General features: G+C 37.2%; 1 protein-coding gene across 29 annotated transcripts in view; it reads left to right on the top strand.

The window, feature by feature from the left end:
- The window catches only part of LOC141459968 (uncharacterized), a 91,929-nt gene that overhangs the window by 26,526 nt on the left and 46,993 nt on the right, over positions 1 to 18,410 (top strand). For 22 of the 29 annotated variants that reach the window (XM_074139585.1, XM_074139579.1, XM_074139569.1 and 19 more), the window contains exon 5: positions 13,741 to 13,875. The exons of 1 other annotated variant lie outside the window; for it this stretch is intronic. In XM_074139585.1, coding sequence (XP_073995686.1) covers positions 13,741 to 13,875 — 135 coding nt within the window. Of the gene's footprint in view, positions 1 to 2,921; positions 3,087 to 13,740; positions 13,876 to 18,410 lie in introns of those variants that run through there. 6 more of the 29 variants (XM_074139584.1, XM_074139582.1, XM_074139578.1 and 3 more) reach the window with 2 other exon arrangements.

Below are 18,410 nucleotides of genomic sequence, written 5' to 3'. Positions count from 1 at the left end.
AATAATAAGAATAATTTTGAATAACTTTTAAAATATTCCTCTTTTTTACTAGTTACGAAGCTGCAATGTACATTTTATTGCTATTTTAACGCAAAATATGTGGTTCTGTGTCATTTATTAAATTCTATCTTGAAACCTATTTGATCTGGGTTGTTGCAAAAAAAATTACAGTTACAAAGGAAGATTTTCCCTATATTTTAAAGAAAATTTGGGAATTTAATCTTTTATAGAAAAAGAGAAAAAAATTGTCAAAGTTGGGTGTTTTTCAGCGTTACGCTTTTTCGTGCATTTTTTTGCGATCAATCCTTATACAACTGTCCTACCTTCCCTTTACACAGATCCTGACCTTGGCTATCGCTGCCTTCAATCACATATGGAATCTCTGGTTTTAACCAGAGTGAAATGGATAATTAAAATAAATGAAAACAAGTGTACATTACATTCTCCCTAAAGCCAACTATCCTACCGCCCCATTTACCTAAACCACTAAGTACCTAGGACTCTTGATCTGGAATCTCACATACTAGACTTCATCAGAAAGAACAAAACTGACGATTCAAACTTCTTTTTAGACTTCTGGACGAATGATCTAAACTTTTATTAAGCAACAAACGACTTATCCTATACTATGATACTGAAACCTGCCTGGACTTACGGAATGGAACTTTGGGGCTCAGTCAAAGCTTCCAATATCTACAGAATCCAATTCTTTCAAAAACACTCCGTGGAACCGCTAATGCTCCTTACTTTGTATCAAACTCTACTTTGCACCGAGATCTCCTTGTTTCCTATGTTTTCTGTAGCCTACAAAAGCCAAGTTTCACGCCTCAGTTTCCTTAATCTTAATCTAAGCTTAATAATTACTTATTTGGTAATTTTGGGAGAGTTGCGTTTTATCACCAAAAAAATTGGAAACCACCGGCCACATATTTAAGAGATCAATATCTTTCATGTAAAGGATCAAACTTATTCCTTAATTTATCAAATAATGCACTTTACTCGACTTGTGAAGCTGTGCTGTGCCTTCAAAGGTACCTCCTCAGATACAGAGAGTAGTTGATAACCTCCTGGCTAACCTGGCTTGCGAACCAGAGAAGACACCTTTGAAGGCACAGTACATGCTTCACAAGTCGAGTAAAGTGCATTATTTGATAAATTAAGGAATAAGTTTGATCCTTTACATGAAAGATATTGATCTCTTAAATATGTGGCCGGTGGTTTCCAATTTTTTTGGTAATTAAACGCAACTCTCCCAAAATTACCAAATAATTATTAAACCTTCTTGTTTGTAACAGATGTAAAATTATTTTTTAGCCATTTTGTGTATGCTTGATAGCATCTAAAGCTCTTAACATTTGATTTTTCTTAGAAAAATCACTCGGAAAACGACTTATTTCCCGATATTAAGAAAAATACTAGCTTTACTGCCTTGGCAATATTTTAGAAGAAAGGGGATGAAAAAATGCATAAAAATGACCTATTGCGTGCTCTTCTTTCTCTTTGATAATAAGTTAAAAAATTGAAATATGATTAATAAATACCAGATTTTGAAATGGCCTAGCACCTTTAATTTTGAAGATATCAAATTGCGGTTTCCGCTTTCTTTCATAACTTTTAATATTCTTTAAAACTGTGTATATGAAAATGGAGGTCAACTGCGAACCCTCTATTTTGGTCGCGCGTCAGCCGCGTATGCGGGCAGGAATCTAAAATCAAGTCACATATTCTAAAACTAGAGGTGACGGGCAACAAATTTTTCCTCTACCATTTTTTGCTCAGATCATCCGTTTAAGCATGAGCCGTCTTAAAATGAACACCCTGTAAAATTAATATAATTATAATACACAGGTACATGTACAATAGATTTTTGTGTTTTTAATACTTGCTTTAAGGATTTCTGAAAACATGTTTCAAAGGTGATTGTTAGAGTACTTTGAAAGCCTTAATAGTACTAGTAAGAAAAATCAATACCGAAGAATGGGGAAAAAAATTATCAACAAATTTAAATAAAATACATAAGTTTTTTTCTAACAGGCTGAAATTATTAGCCGTATGATTGATGGTTACTTGTGTTTTTACCTATTGTTGTTTAATCAACCCTTACACTTAATCGGTTCACGCGTCGATAATTTGAAATGATAGCCATACTTCCTCTTAACAGGTATAAGAACAGAATGTCGCTTTAATGTTACGTAGAGAAGCTCTAACCCTTTCATCCTGCCAAATTTGATCAAAATTGAGCCAAGATTTTACTGAATTATTAGTAATAATAATTTTGGAGGGGGCCTTACACACATAGGGCTAACTCCCTCTCCCATTCGAAGTACAGCGTTGAGACCCCCCCCCCCAAAAGCACATCTACATAAAATTCCAAATCGAATGACACCTCATTCATGAAAATCAGTTTTCGTGTTTAGGCGCTACGTAGTTTACAAAAAACGTAACGATTTTTGAAAAAGCCGTTTTCGCTCATTTTCAGCTACTTTTTTCTCGAAATCTATTTAATCTGTGTTGTTGCAAAAAAAAAATTACAGTTATAAAGGAGGATTTGCCCTATATTTTAAAGAAAATTTGGGAATTTTAGCTTTTATAGAAATAGAGGAAAAAATTGTTAAAGTTGGTTGTTTTTTCAACGTTACGCTTTATCGTGCAGTTTTTGACGATCAACCCTCATAAAACTGTCCTATAAACTGAACCTTTTTGTTTAGGAGATATATTCTAGCTTTTTTAGTAACCAATTTCATGTGTTTGAAATTCTTTTAATTAAAATTGATTCTAATTAGAGACTCAAGGACGGTCCGAATCCTTAGAAAATCTTGTTATTGCAATAAAAAATTATTGAAGACAAGTTTCTTATAGTAAAAATTCCTAATTGGAAGAAAAAAAATGGAAGTTAGATACTATATTCAGGTCACTAGGTTTTGGGTGTGTGAAAGATGAAACGCACATTACAAAGAAGTGGCTGGGTGGTTACCCAGTGTTATGCGCATTACCCGACTGGTGTTAGAGTCGGACAGATTGCCAGTACTTGTTGCGTGCCACTGGGGCGATGGTCATGGAGTCTAGTACAACCTGCTCCGGCTAGCGTATGTGTTTGTAAGCACCATTATTATTATTTTTTATTGAATTAATTCTAATTGCGATCAGACAGTTATTATTTTAAGCAAGAATCAAACTCTTGTTATCTTGAAATGAAATAAACGCATTGTAGGTTTAAAAAAAAAAAATAAATATTTTTAGACATTTTTCTATGGTTTATGGAGTGTATGGTCTGTATAACTCAAAAAACAAAACAATCGTTTTAAGTTCAAATGCGATATTTGTTTTTTTAAGGGTTTTTTAGGTTCCACCCGCTGCATGGTTAACCATTTAACTGAGATCAATATTTTACTCATAGTTTTGTAATTTTTCTTACAAAAAAAAGAAGAAAAAAATGGTTCTAACCGTTTCTTTAAGCTTCTTTATGGATTTCTCTTAGCTTCGAATGCGTACATTACAAATGTAGATCTCTGCTATTATCTTTATTTAAAATAATTTGTCAATTTAATTACTTTAGAAAAGTTCTAGAATAATTTAGTTAAACATTACTGTAAAATAATTTTGTACGATCTTTATAATAAAACCTTATGCGCTAAAATTTACGAATTGGAAGAAGTTGAAAGTAGGCTAAGAAATATTTTCTCAAAATTCCGAACCTGAATTAAATCAGTTGAAGGGGTTTTTTGTTCGCTGATTTCATGTTAAGAAAATAGGGCTTGGATTTCGCGTTTCAGTTAAAACAAAATTGGAAGTTATGCTAAAAATGCTTAGTTTTAAAAGCATTATGACTTTTCATAAAAAAAAAACCTCATATTTTTCTTGAAACTAAGTATTTGTACTAAATGCTTAATTGGGCTTTAATATTACTGTAATAAACTGATACAGCCATGTGCATCGGGCGTCGTGACGTTTCAGTTCCTCCCTCCAAGAACACCCCTAGAAAATCAATGGCTAGTGGAGAAAAGTTTCAAATGAAAATGTTGAGAGACCACATACGTGTTTCTTCAAGTTAAACGATTAATTTGATTGATTAATTTAGAATAAGTCCTTAATATGAAGTTAACCCAAGTAGATCTCATCTATGAACTTACCAATTTCAATTGAAAATAGGTTTTTACCGAAGTTACCAGGAGACTTCTCACTGTAAATTTTTGGAATAAGTTTTCTTAATCACCAATACATTGTTAGTTGGAATTAAATATGTTTGTTAAAATTCCGATTTACTGAAAATCCGAAAATCATATTCATTTAAAACCTAAGGTTGTGTGAGTTTCCATATTTTTAGAAAGTGTTTTAAGCCCCTAAATCTTAGGAGCCCGCATAAAGTAGACAAGATACAGACAACTTTACTCGATTCAAACTAATTTCAGTGCTAATGGGTTCTAACTCGGGCATAACATTAATATGAACGAAATTTGTTGCCAAAATTCCAAATTTAAAGAACATCGGGAGTGATTAAGCAATTTTTGCTTTCAAACTGTGATCTTGAAAGATAGACTAAATATACTTAGGCCTAGACCTGCTAAGCTAATATGTATTGTGGTACTGGGTTCGATTCCCCGGTCTTAGGCCTTGGATTTTATTTAATGGTTAATAAAAAGAAATTTACAGTAAAGTATGTTTGCTAGTCGTCTCGGTTCACGACACCTAATTGGTAGTTGGTCGTTAAGCCCCGCCTGAAAAAATAGGCAATTACTTTACTTTTTTTCGTTTTACGATGGTTCTGAAAGTATGTAAAGTTTCTTTCTTAAGTGAAGGTATTACAGGAACCAGCGCAATAGGTGACCATCATTATTAAAAGTTAGTTATTTAAAAAAAGTGCCAATATTTTGAGAATACTAGTGAAAGAGATAGAAATGTGAGTACATATTTACATCAAATTTTTGAAAGAATGTTCCTTAATTAGATATACTAATCTTATTTCCCGTCAGAAGTCTTATAATAAAAGACTGTTAAGCTAACCTCCCCTACCCATATACACAGTTTTAAGGAGCATAAAAAGTTATGAAAGAAACCGGAAACCGCAGTTTGATATCTTCAAAATTAAAGGTGCTAGGCCATTTCAAAAATATGATATTTATTAATCATATTTCAATTTTTTAACTTGTTATCAAAGAGAAAGAAGAGCACTTGATGGGTCATTTTTATGTATTTTTTCATCCCCTTTCTACTGAAAATATTGCCAAGGCAGTAAAGCTAGTATTTTTCTTAATTTCGGGAAATAAGTAGTTTTCCGCGTGATTTCCTAACCAATAATCAAATGTTAAGAGCTTTAGATGTTCTCAAGCAAAGGGCTAAAAAATAATTTTACTTCTGTTACAAACAAGAAGGTTTAATAATTATTTGGTAATTTTGGGAGAGTTGCGTTTCATTATCAAAAAAATTGGAAATCTGCAACATATTTAAATGTTCAATATCTTACTTTTAAAGGTCCAAACTTATACCTTAATTTATCAAATAATACGCAGCTTGTGCAGCATGGGCGCCACGTTGTTTTAAATAAATTTCTCGAGTACATAAGAAACGGAAAAAGAATATACTAGTAGCAAATGAAAACCTGGTTAACTGATTAACACGATAATTCTGGACCATTTCCAATAGAGCTTAAACCAGTAATAATAAATCAATAGACCGTCTGTCAAAAAAACAAAAACAAACCCTTGTTTAGGGAAAAAACAAACCAAAAACATGCGTTTAACTTTAAAACTTATTAAAATAATAAACTAAATAAATCTTAAGACAGTATGGAATGAAAATAAAACACAACTAAAATGAAGATGCTGTTCAAAAAGGAAACTTAATTAATAAAACAAATATACTAAAAAAAAAAAAAAATAATCTAGAAAGAAAACCGTGTTTCTGTAACTATATTTACTATAAGAAAATACTTATACACCGGAAGCTATTTAAGTGTTCAAAAATAAAAGTAAATGTACAACTTACCCCAGGCCTGGTTTTCTTTTTTTTTGGTTATTAATAGAGTAAAATTTCTCGAACCGTCGTCTCCTCTCTTCGGAGACCCTAAACGATTTTCTTGCGCTTTTCTTGCACAGTCCATCGTAGCACTTCCTTTTGCCCTCTCTATAGTTTATTTCGTAGAGTATAATCCCCTCACCGGGAAATATTACCATATCCTGCGTCACTGGTAATTTAACCATGTCTATGAAATTTCCCCAAACCGTCGTCTTCTTTCTTCGGAAACCCCAAACGATTGTCTTGCACAGTCCACCGTCGCACTTACTTCTGCTCTTTGTACAGTTTATTTCGTAGAGTATAATCCCCTCACCGGGAAATATTACCATATCCTGCGTCACTGATAATTTAACCACGTCTACGAAATTTCCCAAAACCGTCGTCTTCTCTCTTCGGAGACCCCAAACAATTGTCTCTAGCTCCTCTTACTCACATACGCGCCACTCTGTTTTCTTCTTTTGTTCGCGACTCCGAACTTCTTGCTTTGTTGTCAACAATCTGAAGTACAACAAAGAAGTATTTAAATTGGAATCTTTCACCTTGTTCTTTTTTAGTTACTTTATAAATGTCAAAGCTAGTCAGGAAATTTTCTGCAAAAACTTTTGCAATGCATAAAAGTCTACTCTCTTCCTTCCTCTTCGGCGCCACAGTCCTGAAAGGACCAGGGCCTCCTCAACCAAGGCTCTCCACTGAGCTAATCCCTTTCTTCTTCTTCCTCGGCGCCACAGTCTTGCAAGGACCAGGGCCTCCTCAATCAAGGCTCTCCACTGAGCTAATCCCTTTCTTCTTTTTCCTCGGCGCTACAGTCCTGAAAGGACCAGGGCCTCCTCAATCAAGGCTCTCCACTGAGCTAATCCCTTTCCTATTCTTTCTCGGTGCTACAATCCTGAAAGGACCAGGGCCTCCACAATCAAGGCTCTCCACTGAGCTAATCCCTTTCTTCTTCTTCCTCGGCGCCACAGTCCTGAAAGGACCAGGGCCTCCTCAACCAAGGCTCTCCACTGAGCTAATCCCTTTTTTCTTCTTCCTCGGCGCTACAGTCCTAAAAGGACCAGGGCCTCCTCAATCAAGGCTCTCCACTGAGCTAATTCCTTTCTTCTTCTTCCTCGGCGCTACAGTCCTGCAAGGACCAGGGCCTTCTCAATCAAGGCTCTCCACTGAGCTAATCCCTTTCTTCTTCTTCCTCGGCGCTACAGTCCTGCAAGGACCAGGGCCTCCTCAATCAAGGCTCTCCACTGAGCTAATCCCTTTCTTCTTCTTCTTCCTCGGCGCTACAGTCCTGAAAGGACCAGGGCCTTCTGAATCAAGGCTCTCCACTGAGCTAATCCCTTTCTTCTTTTTCCTCGGCGCTACAGTCCTGAAAGGACCAGGGCCTTCTCAATCAAGGCTCTCCACTGAGCTAATCCCTTTCTTCTTCTTCCTCGGTGCTACAGTCCTGAAAGGATCAGGACTTCCTTAATCAAGGCTCTTCACTGAGCTCTATCAAGAGCCTTCAGTCCACCTTCGCACACCCATTTTTTTCAATTCCCCCTCATCAAGCCATCTCATTCTTGGCCTACCTCTTATTCTGACGCTTCCGGGCCTTCCATATAAAAGGCGTTTAGGGATGTGGTTATCCACCCATTCTCTCCAAATGTCCTAACGAACTTAATCTTCCTTTTTTAATACATTGAACGATGTCTGCTTGTCCATAAAGAGTAAACAGTTCTATGTTGGTGCGGATTCTCCATCTTCCTCCCTCGTTCACAGGACCATATATTTTCCTCAATACTTTTCTTTCCCACACTCTCAAGGCTGTCTGGCTCTCTTGGGTCACAACCCAGTATTCGCTTCCATAAAGCATTACCGGTCTTATCAGTGTCTTAAATATGAGAAGATTTGCTTTTCTAGAACAGGATCTGAAACATAATATTTTCTTAAAAAATAAATAAATAAAATAAAATTCTACACATTTTATAAATTTTCTATTGATAAAAAGTAAATTATACTATTATACGTAAAATAGGTAGATCGTAAATATAGCGCCATGGTAGCCGAGAGGTTAGAGGGTGTTTATCTTTTAGTTTCAGTTTAGTAATATTTAAAATTTTTCTGACAGGGAGTGGAAGAGTAAAGGTCCATTCACAAAAACATTGTGAACGGCCAAACTAACTTTAACTCGTATATATTCTAAAGTCATTTCGTACCAAACACAATCACAGCTGAGCAAACCTCACCGAAAAGAAGGATGTATGAACTAGCATATTATACGTTCTTAACTATTTAAAGCTTTCTTTTTAAGAGTTGCATTTTTTCATTATTTATTAAGTAATAAAGTTCTGTGTTTATAACTATTTAATTCCACTATAATAGTTTCCCAGGGCAAATGTACTTAGTAAAAAGAAATGCTCATTTTATCAAGCGGGCTTTACGTCAACTACGATTTAGGTGCCGTGGACACGGAGGCGACTTACAGACATAATATTTTATAAATAAAACATATAATATAAAAATTTTTTTTTTTTGCTGTTTAAAAGTCACAGGGAACACTTAAAAATATTTGGAAACTAGTCTCATTTCTAGACAAAGACCTTTTCTTTCAGTTTTACTTCTTTTTTTCTAGGAGACGATGGACATTTTTTATTACAGAGGGCGCGCCATAGGTCAAACAAGGGATAATGCCTATTTTTGTAGACTATTGTTTTGAGAGAAAGAGGCCCATTGCTTTTAAAAATAAATTTTATTTTCCAGTACTTATCTCTAGTCCAGAGAAATTAGTCTATTGACTTCTGTGGAGGATTCTGTCTTCAAATTGTTTTGCCTAAAATAGATTACTTATATATTGTCCAATTTAATTTATTTGATTCGAAAAACAGGTCATTAGTTTGTCTATTCGTAATCAGGAATGTTCTATCTGAATTAAGGGGCAATAAAGTCCTCAGTGATGAAGATAGGAATTTGTGCTGCTGCAGATTTGGCGCCCTCTATTTACCATCTTTCATGTTTACTGCTGGACATATGGTTTTTTTTGCCCTTGGAAGTTGCTGCTGGCTTAGGGAGGGCATGGTATGATTGAATCACAGTTGAGTTCAAGTTATGCAAAATGATGGTGGCCGATATTTCCTACAGTAACAGGTAAGTAAACAATCCGCTTTTGAAATGTAAGGTGAATAATGTAAAGACATAGTTACCAGCAGTATATTTTTCCCCGGAAATTTAATTTGCTATAAATGAATTGGATGGAATTTGAGGCGATGCAAGATTTGGAGCGATAGGATAGTTGAGGGGTGACTCAGTGGGCAACCAGACGAGGTATTGATCCGCCAGCAATGGGCCGCGCTCTATATTGCAATTACATGCATCAACTTGGTCTGACGCTGCACGCATTGACACTTGTCGGTGCATCACTCACACTTCCACCCAGTGCGATCATCTCACACAGACACACATACGCTCACGGTCATAAAACGCCTTACCTCGCAACTAACATCAGCAAGTCTTTGTGAAATATCTGGTGCAAACTCTCGCAGGTGACTTTCGTTTTTCTCTATTACTATTTTAATTTAACAATATTTATTTCCCTCGCCTTTTGCGAACAAAATGATTGCTATTGAGATATTCTATTTTGAGTATTCAAGGAAATAAACGTTTTAAACTTTTCTAAAAACAAAATCAAAAATTGTTTTTCAGTCTGTGGTGGGTGTTGGATATCCAACGTACCACAAAACCGGAAAATTTCATTAGGTTCTTTGTTCGTTAGCTGATTTCTTTTAGGTGTTACTAAAGAATAGGTTTTAGGTCAAAAATTGGTTAACCGATTTTTAAATATATATTCTACAATTAGAGTATACTTATACTTACTTATAAGTAAACGTATACTAACCGGTAATTCAGTTTTGACTAACCTGATTGACGGGTCTTCCTTAAATCTAATGTCAAACTTGAAATTGCTGTGATTTTCCGCTGGTAATGCTGACCAAATAATAAAACAACAGAATTGGAAGAAGAGCGAAAATAGAAATAGTCGTGCTTTTTCCGAAAACGGTAATCTTGAAAAGAGTCTTTAAAACTAAAAACTAACCCTTGTAGACTGGAAGAAATTACGACGCAAGAAAATAAAATTTTAAACCAGTGGGCTCAGCACTTTGGGAAGCTGTGGAGAATGTATCTAAACAGACAGTTATTCCAACTAAGGAGGTAGAACTACCTGGTGATAAAGTGATATAAGTATAGGGGCAAAATGAATAATCATAAAGCCCCTAGCTCAGATAACATGCAAATGGAATTATTTCAATTTGGTAGAGAGAGAACCTCACCAAAGAATTTAAGAACTGTTTTTTGGACGTTGAGTGAAGCAATGCCTACATCCTGGACAAAAAAAAAAAACCATAAGCCCTACATTTAAATGAGGAGAATTGCTAAGTTGTAGTCATTATCTAGTCTTCTCGCATGACGTAAGAGGGAGATAAGTAATACCATTGAGGGTTCAGAAGAAATAAATCAACAACAAATCAAATATACATCCTTGGGATAATCTTGTAAAACGGGAGATAATACAACCTCAAAACTCACCACGTGTTTTTGGATTTTCAGGTCAGCATAATATTATATTCGAAGGGAAAAATTGTGTAATCGAAATTAATGCGCCTAATAATGAACATGCAGGAAGATCGCTGCGCAGTGCACGTACAGAGTAGCCTGTCCGATGAATCTGGTGCTAGCAAAGAGAGACTTACGTTGATCCTCAGGCGTATCTAAGGCCCAGTTAAGGAGGGCTTGACCTAGGAGGAAAAGAGCTTATGGATTAGTTTCAAGAGTCGTATACCATTAAAGTTATTAGTAGATTCAGCAGACTGAGCTGGGCAGAATATCTATCTTGAATAGCAAATGATGAGGTACCAAGAATTACAAGCGAAAAGTGAGTGGAAACAATGAGAAGAGTAGGAAATAATCCCAATTACGATGAACAGATGGGGTAGTTGGAAACTATAGGATCTCATTAAATGTTAGAATTCAGAAGAGTGAAAGCAAGAAACTGAAGGAACTGGAGAAAGCGGCTAGGTAGACTTACCAACAAAAATCACAAATTAACCAGTTTCGGCAAATTATATTTTCGTGCTTATGTTTAGTAAAATCGTCTATTGCCAGTGATACTCCAATTCAACAAATGAATAAAATGATTGATCTTTCAATTCGTCAGCGAAAGGCACCATTACTACTCATAATTCTTAAATTTTTGCCTAAGATCTTCAAGCTGAAGTGCCACTTTACTGAAGCGATTTTACAGATTTTCGGATAAAGTTTGTTTCATTCACGACCTATAGTCGCTTTGTTTTATTTATTTATTTGTTTTTAATTTTTGTTTTAATTTTTTGAAAGGGTTATTGATACTGGACTATTGTGCAATCAATTCTGACACTTCTATACTGTAAGATAAACAATTATAGCCTTACCTCCAAATATTCGGGCGTAAGAAAAGTATGTGCGTTTTTCTCCTTATAATTCAAAAGAGGATTGTTTATTTAACGGCTTAAATTTAAAGTTTGAATTTAAAAATTAGCCAATCCCGACTATCTGGCAGCCAAATTTCTCCAAAACATCCCGATTTCACCTTGTACGTATTTGATTTTTTTTTGATCTGGTAAGAAGAGGGACATGGTGTCAAAGAGAAGGTAATGAGAGAGTGCCATGGCTTGGCTGTTAGTTGGAACAGCGAGAAGCTCATTAAAATTATCCTTCTCCAAGACGCTTGCTCTTCTATAAGGCGTATTCTTTCTCTATTCATCAAGTTTTTCAGTGAAAACGGAGGGTACGCTTTCTAACTGATTAGAATTAAAATATTCTTACACGCACAGCAGCACTTATTTCTCAAATCTTGTTCTTCTATAGTATGGTACAGCTGGTCGGGCTAATCCATTGTTTTTGTTTGAACGGATTGTCAATATAAATCCATGTAATAATTTATTTGATTAAACAAATCTCTCGGGTTTTAAAGAAAACTCTATAGACGTCTGCTCGCCAGTGGCGTTTTAGGGTTAGTTTAGGATCCCCTGTAACATCTGAAAATTTCGGATGCCTGTTGGCAAGGATCCGCTTCAACAAGCGGTGTGAAAAACACTGGACTAAGGTCACTAGTCCGTGTCCCCCTCTCTAAAGTTTTTGAACTTGACCTAAGCAACTCTTAGCTTAAAGCTATGTCCACACTTGAATACAAAGTCGAGCGATTGTCTATAGACATGTAGGGGGACTGTCTATAGACATGTACCCAGACTATGTATATAGACAGTATAGAGACTTTGTCGCGTGTACGTACACACTTGAATGCAAAGTCGAGCGATTGTCTGTAGACATGTACGGGGACTGTCTATAGACATGTATCCAGACTATGTATATAGACAGTATAGAGACTTTGTCGCGTGTACGTACACACTTGAATGCAAAGTCGAGCGATTGTCTATAGACATGTATGGGGACTGTCTATAGACATGTATCCAGACTAAGTATATAGACAGTATAGAGACTTTGTCGCGTGTACGTACACACTTGAATGCAAAGTCGGTTGCAATTTACTTTCAACCCTAAAAATAGAAGACAGCATGGGTTTCCGAAACTTTACCCGTTTGACCCGTTTCACTGCTTCGTTCCTTATCAAAGTCGGTGCTTCTGCTACCTCTTGATTCAGATCCTTGCAGCAGAAATAGCAAGTGTTCATATGCGAACCAAGAAGTCTTGAGAGGAGATTATCGCTTTTCTTCGACTGAGTAATTTTTTTGTGTTCCCGCTGAAATGCTGTTTTCAAATTGTGGATTTTTTTTTTCCACATCCCCTACGGATACTTCAAATTTTGTGGCCAGCTCTTCAGTTACCTTTCTTTTTTTACTACGATTTTTATAATCGGGGTTAGTCACTTCCCACAAACAAGCAGCCGAGTGGAAATCTATCAACAATAATAATTTATCTGTAGGCCAATCTTGATAACTGAAAACCAAACTAAAACCAAATGGAAAGAGAAGCGTTCTCTACGGCTCGCAGAGAATAACTGGAAAAGTGGAGACGGTGTCTCGCAAAACGTCCACATTACCAAATATTGCGCAACATTGTCTAACAATTGTCTCGTGTCTCCCATTTCAAATGGGAGACAAATGTTCTGCGATTTCGTTGCAAAAACATGTCTTTAGATATGAATTTGTCTCTCGATTGTCTATAGATAATCGCTCGATTGTATCTAGACATTGCCTATATACAGAAATCGCTCGACTTTGTATCCAAGTGTGGACAAGGCATTAGAAACAGTCTGTTCTCCCTAATCCAGCAGTTTCACAAGAGGCGTTTTTTGGCTTATAATCTTTTTAAACAGCAAAAATGTTTTCATAAACTGATACAAGGATAAATTGATTATTAGAGAATGTCGTATGAGTGGTTACACCATATTTTTTATTTTTTTTTAGTGGAGCTTCGTCTGATTCAGGTTGCCTCTGTCTTAATGGCTAATACCAACCCTTCTTCCTTCAAAATTCTAGGAATTTAATTTGGCCAGCTTGTTAAAAACTACTGCTGCATTACGGTTACTACTGACTGACAGAACTTTAATAGGTGCAAAGTGCTGTGACATGTGTACTGCATGAATTTCCTTCTTTTTTTTTTGGAGTGACAGAACTTGGCGATGTGGAGAGTGCAGTGACATGTTTACAATGTGACAGAGTGACGCTATCATGTGATAGCACGGTGCTGAGGATGTTTGTCTTGTAGTGTGCAGAACGCGAGGGCGAGCGGTCTTCTCGGCGCAGCAAGTCGGAGGGACCGCCCGTGTCCCCCACCTTCGACTACCCGCCGCAAAAAGTCCTTCGCAGTGACTCGGACCCCTCAGAGTTCGCACAGCAGTTGGTACGCAAAGTTCCCAATAATTATTTATGATTATTATTATTTTTTTTAATTCTTCCAAGAAAATATTTCAAAGTAATGACAAGCTTAGATTTGCTCTTTCTTTTCATTTTAGTTTTTTTATTTTAAGTTTTGGTTTGTATGTTGTGAAAAGACTGCTGCTTATTGGTCCTCTTTGGGCGTGCATTTAGCTTTACTTACAAAATTCTTGTGGAGTCGTCGGTAGCATCTCGTTGTAAGTCTTTCAAGTGCACTCAACCCCAAGGGGAACTTTGTCCTCTACCGGAAATTGAAAGCGGCGCCCTCACTAGAACGTTCTACTTTTGAAGGCTTGGCCACCAAAAGAACCGAACTAAAAGAACCTTCTTCAGTGGATATAAGTATGCAAAGATCACGTGAACTCGTCCTCTGGAATAGTGGACCTTCAATTCCTTTGCCTTCTCTTCAAATCATGTCCCTCAAGCAACAACCCAATATTACTGAGCTGTCTTCCTAATGCATCGTTCAACCTTCCTATTTTATACATAGGAAAAACGACAAAATTGACAGCAACTTGAAGAAAATAGATGAATTCATTTTAGTTTTGTACAAGAATTAACGTTGAAATATTGAACCATGGAAATGCACCTTCAGTGCGCTCAACAATAACCTGTTTGTGACCAAAGCACTCAGTTCCCATACCTCAATCAAAGAGCTGAAGTTTGAGGTTATAAAAACACCGCATAGTAGACATAGTAAATTGAAGACCATTTTGAATTGTAGGCCGTGATCGCTTGAGATTGTATATTTGTGGTGCCAGCCCCAGAAACGTCACTCTACTTAGAGTGCCCCTAAACGAGCTACCAGCCTTTCTATTCCATTTATTTGCAGATAGGAATAACAATAATTTCTTTCAGGCGGTCAGTAGTTAATATGGCTTGCAAATACATATGTCATCTTGGATCCACATCCAGTAAAACACAGGCTAGCTATTTTCGCCTGAATTTCTGCCTGTGACAGACTTACGTTCCTTTAGAATAGGTCTTATGAATTGTGTCATAAGCGTAGTTTCTTCTGTCTTTCTAAATTTATAGCAAAATTTTTCTTTGTCTGAAGATATAAATATAGAAGGTGTGCACCCAGCGTAGCATGATGTTTTGCATGAAATTAAGCAAGTGGAGTCCTTAAAATAAAAATTGCCCTATTTAAAATGTACTCATATTGGAACAGAATTACGCAAGATAGTTTTAAAACGCCTGAAAGGCGGCTAATGTTCTGATGGGAGGTCGTAGCGGAGAACTCGCTAACATTTTATTTTTTGGAAAGAAGGGGTTGAAGCTGCGATCTTAATTGGTTGCAATGTTGGCACCGAGTTTAAACAAGCTAGCCTTACTCCTGATAAGCTGACTCTGCTTTGTGGTAAGCAAGAAGTAGCTTAGAACAAAATAGAAGTGACCGTAGTCACGGAAATACGAGGTCTGTCTAAAAAGTATCCGACCTTTATTTTTCCCTCGCAAAATAAAGACGATAGCGCGGCGCCACTGTACTCAATAAAGGAAGACTCCTTCATGCGCATGTGCGAATTTTGTCACCGCCTTCCAGCGCATCAGTCGCTGCCTGTGGGTCGCTGAGTGAGGTGCTACACAACGTGTTCGTCGCATTACCGATTCTGCGACTTCCGGATCCGATTCTCTCAAGATGACTGAACGTGATGAGCAAAGGCACTGCATCAAATTTTGTCAAAAGCTTCGTGGTGATTCTCAAAGCGAAACAATTCGTAAGATTCAGCAGATGTTTGGAGACGAAGCGATGGGTGAAACACAAATTAAGGAGTGGTTCAACCACTTCAAAATAACCGCACATCAGCGGAGAGTGACCAAGTTGTTGTCGCCGGAACAAAAGGACTTCCGTTTTGAAGTTGCACTTACTCCAACCTCTTGGGCAATCTCCCGCACAGTCTAAGCGACGATCTGCCATCACCAAATTTCGCACTCCGAGCAGTCTGGGGCCTGCCAGAACGCTGGTCACTCTCCGCTGATGGGCGGCCATTTTTGAAACGGCTGAACCACTCCTAAATTTGTGTTACACCCATCGCTTCGTCTTCAAACATCTGCTGAATCTTACGAATTGTTTCGCTTTGAGAATCACCAAGCTTTTAACAAAATTTGATGTTTCAGTCATCTTGAGAGAATCGGTAATGCGACGAACACGTTGTGTAGCACCTCACTCAGTGACCCACAGGCAGCGACTGAAGCGCTGGAAGGCGGTCACAAAATTCACACATGCGCATGAAGGTGTCTTCCTTTACTGAGTACAGTGGCGCCGCGCTATCTATCGTCTTTATTTTGCGAGGGAAAAATAAAGGTCGGATACTTTTTACACAGACCTCGTATTAAGATAATTAAACCAATAAATAAATGCTAACGGAACTCTGGTGAGTGGACTCACTAAGGCCAACTAGATATTCGTTTACCAGAAAAGTGGTCAAGAGTACAATGACGTGAGATCGTACAGAGCATTTTAGGAAACGCGACGATTCGTTGTCATAAAATAATACTTCTCCAGCTATTTTTCATCTAGTGTTTTTAATTTTAGATTGTCGCGTCAGGATTCCAATGTTAGTTGAGCTGAAACTTTTCTTGCTTCATTTTCACCGTAGCGAACCATTACAAACAGCCTACCGCCCGTTAATTTCGAGCCTCCTTACTGCGGAAAATTCAGCTAAATCGAAACGGTTGAGCTTGGAGTATCTTTGAAAAAATAGCATGCTTTTTTTTTTCTGTTTGCAACCTTCTCTTAGACAGAACTTACTGGCTAGCAAAGTAATGTATCTAGTGACTGTTCTACTCTCTCAGTTTGTGCATGCATTTTATTCATTTATTATGTTTGTTGAAAGTATGAACAGGTGTGGGATGCCGTGTGAGTGTCCAACCAACAGACCTTTCCCTGTGAGTAGAGGGCGCTTCCAGAACTTGAACTGGCTCTTGATGTTCGCCAACCTATATAAATTATAGATTTGGCATAAATTGGCAAATTTAGCATCTATTAAAAATACATATTTCCAAGAGAACAAGGAAATGATGTGAACTTCGAGTTGATTGAAAAATTTGGGACAATTTTAATATTTAGACGGTAAGATCAGAGTTAGTACGGGATGTAGTAAGACATGGGGATCAGGATTGCAGCGTACAACGAAATGGCGGTTCTGACTTTAATTAGCTTTGCCAGATGCACTGCTTTCCTCTAGAATGAGACTGCTATATCGTTATCAAAGGAATTTAACGGTATATGTGTGGTGGCTTTGAATTGCTCGGCAAAGAAGGCCAGAATGGCTGAGCCGTGTGAAAAGCAGTCCGGCTTAAAAGGTTGGTTTGCATCAACTTCATAAAGTGAATGAAATAAGAATTAAATATTTGTACCAAGTTTTTTTCCTAGTTCCGTAGAACAGAACGTAGTTAGTCAGTATGCGAATTGATGTTCTTCTGTGAGCACCAGCAGCCAAGAATTGCTAAACTAGCGCATCATTGTGCACAAGAAAGTTAAATGGAAAGCTAACGGTCACGTTCTTCGTTAAACTCGACTTTTCTGGTACAGAGACATCTAGCTCTACAGGCTTTTGGCAGCACTATGGCCGGCAAGCAGAAGAAATTTGCCAAGTGTAATGAGAGAGGTGCACCGAAATGCGGCAACGTTTGGTTAAACTTTTCAAAAGTAAGCAAACCACAGAAACTAAGAACGCCCTAGGTATTGGACGAATGTGTGAAGCTTTAGCTATAATTGTTGGGGCCTCAAACGGTCAAGCTAATTTTTGTACCGATTCGAACCAACATAAAAAGGCTATGTAGCCTAATCAGAAGGTAGCCATTGATTTTTTTGACAGCAAAATCACTCTGCACTTGTGGGAATTTCAGCTTGTTGCAAGAGCTGTCCCATTGTTAGCCCAACACTGAACTTCTGGATAGATTTACTTCTGGAAGTTTTAACAAAGTCAACCAACAGGCAGTGTAGCTCCTATAAGTTCTGCGCGACACTGCTCCTGATTCCCACCGTCAATTGCATCTTTTCACAGTCCAAAATGCACTTCTACGTCTCATTCTACATCTAGTGAGTAAATTACTACTAAGTCTGTGAATGGTTTTGCAGCATATTTACTACAGACATAAAATCATTTTTGATAAAATAATTCTTAACATTGTAGTTAGTACATTCAGATTCCTGGGCTCTAAAAATTGTCTTGTGACAATTGTTCACAACTTCCACTGAACAGTTTGCAAACTGAAATTAATTCATTTCATTTGTTCGCTGTTAATTTTGGCACATCAGCATGCGTGAACTGGGTCCTTTGCCGCTGCGTGGTGTCATAGATCGCTTATTTCAGAACTCGGGGTATACTAAGAAAAAACAAATAATCGGGTTTAAAAAAAAATTGTAAAACATGTATTTTTAATCATTGCGATTGAAGCATGCAACGGTCGGAGCGGCATTTGTCCAAGTCTCTGATGTCTGAGTTACAAATCTAAAATCCTTCAATATGCCCCTTGATCATATGAATATACCTT

This window comes from Rhodnius prolixus, unplaced genomic scaffold, assembly GCF_049639745.1.
Source record: "Rhodnius prolixus isolate KJV_2025 unplaced genomic scaffold, Rpr scaffold_35, whole genome shotgun sequence".
In the NCBI taxonomy this organism is placed as follows: domain Eukaryota; kingdom Metazoa; phylum Arthropoda; class Insecta; order Hemiptera; family Reduviidae; genus Rhodnius; species Rhodnius prolixus.
Note: the sequence above shows the minus strand (reverse complement) of the source record. Positions and strands in the feature narration are given on the sequence as shown.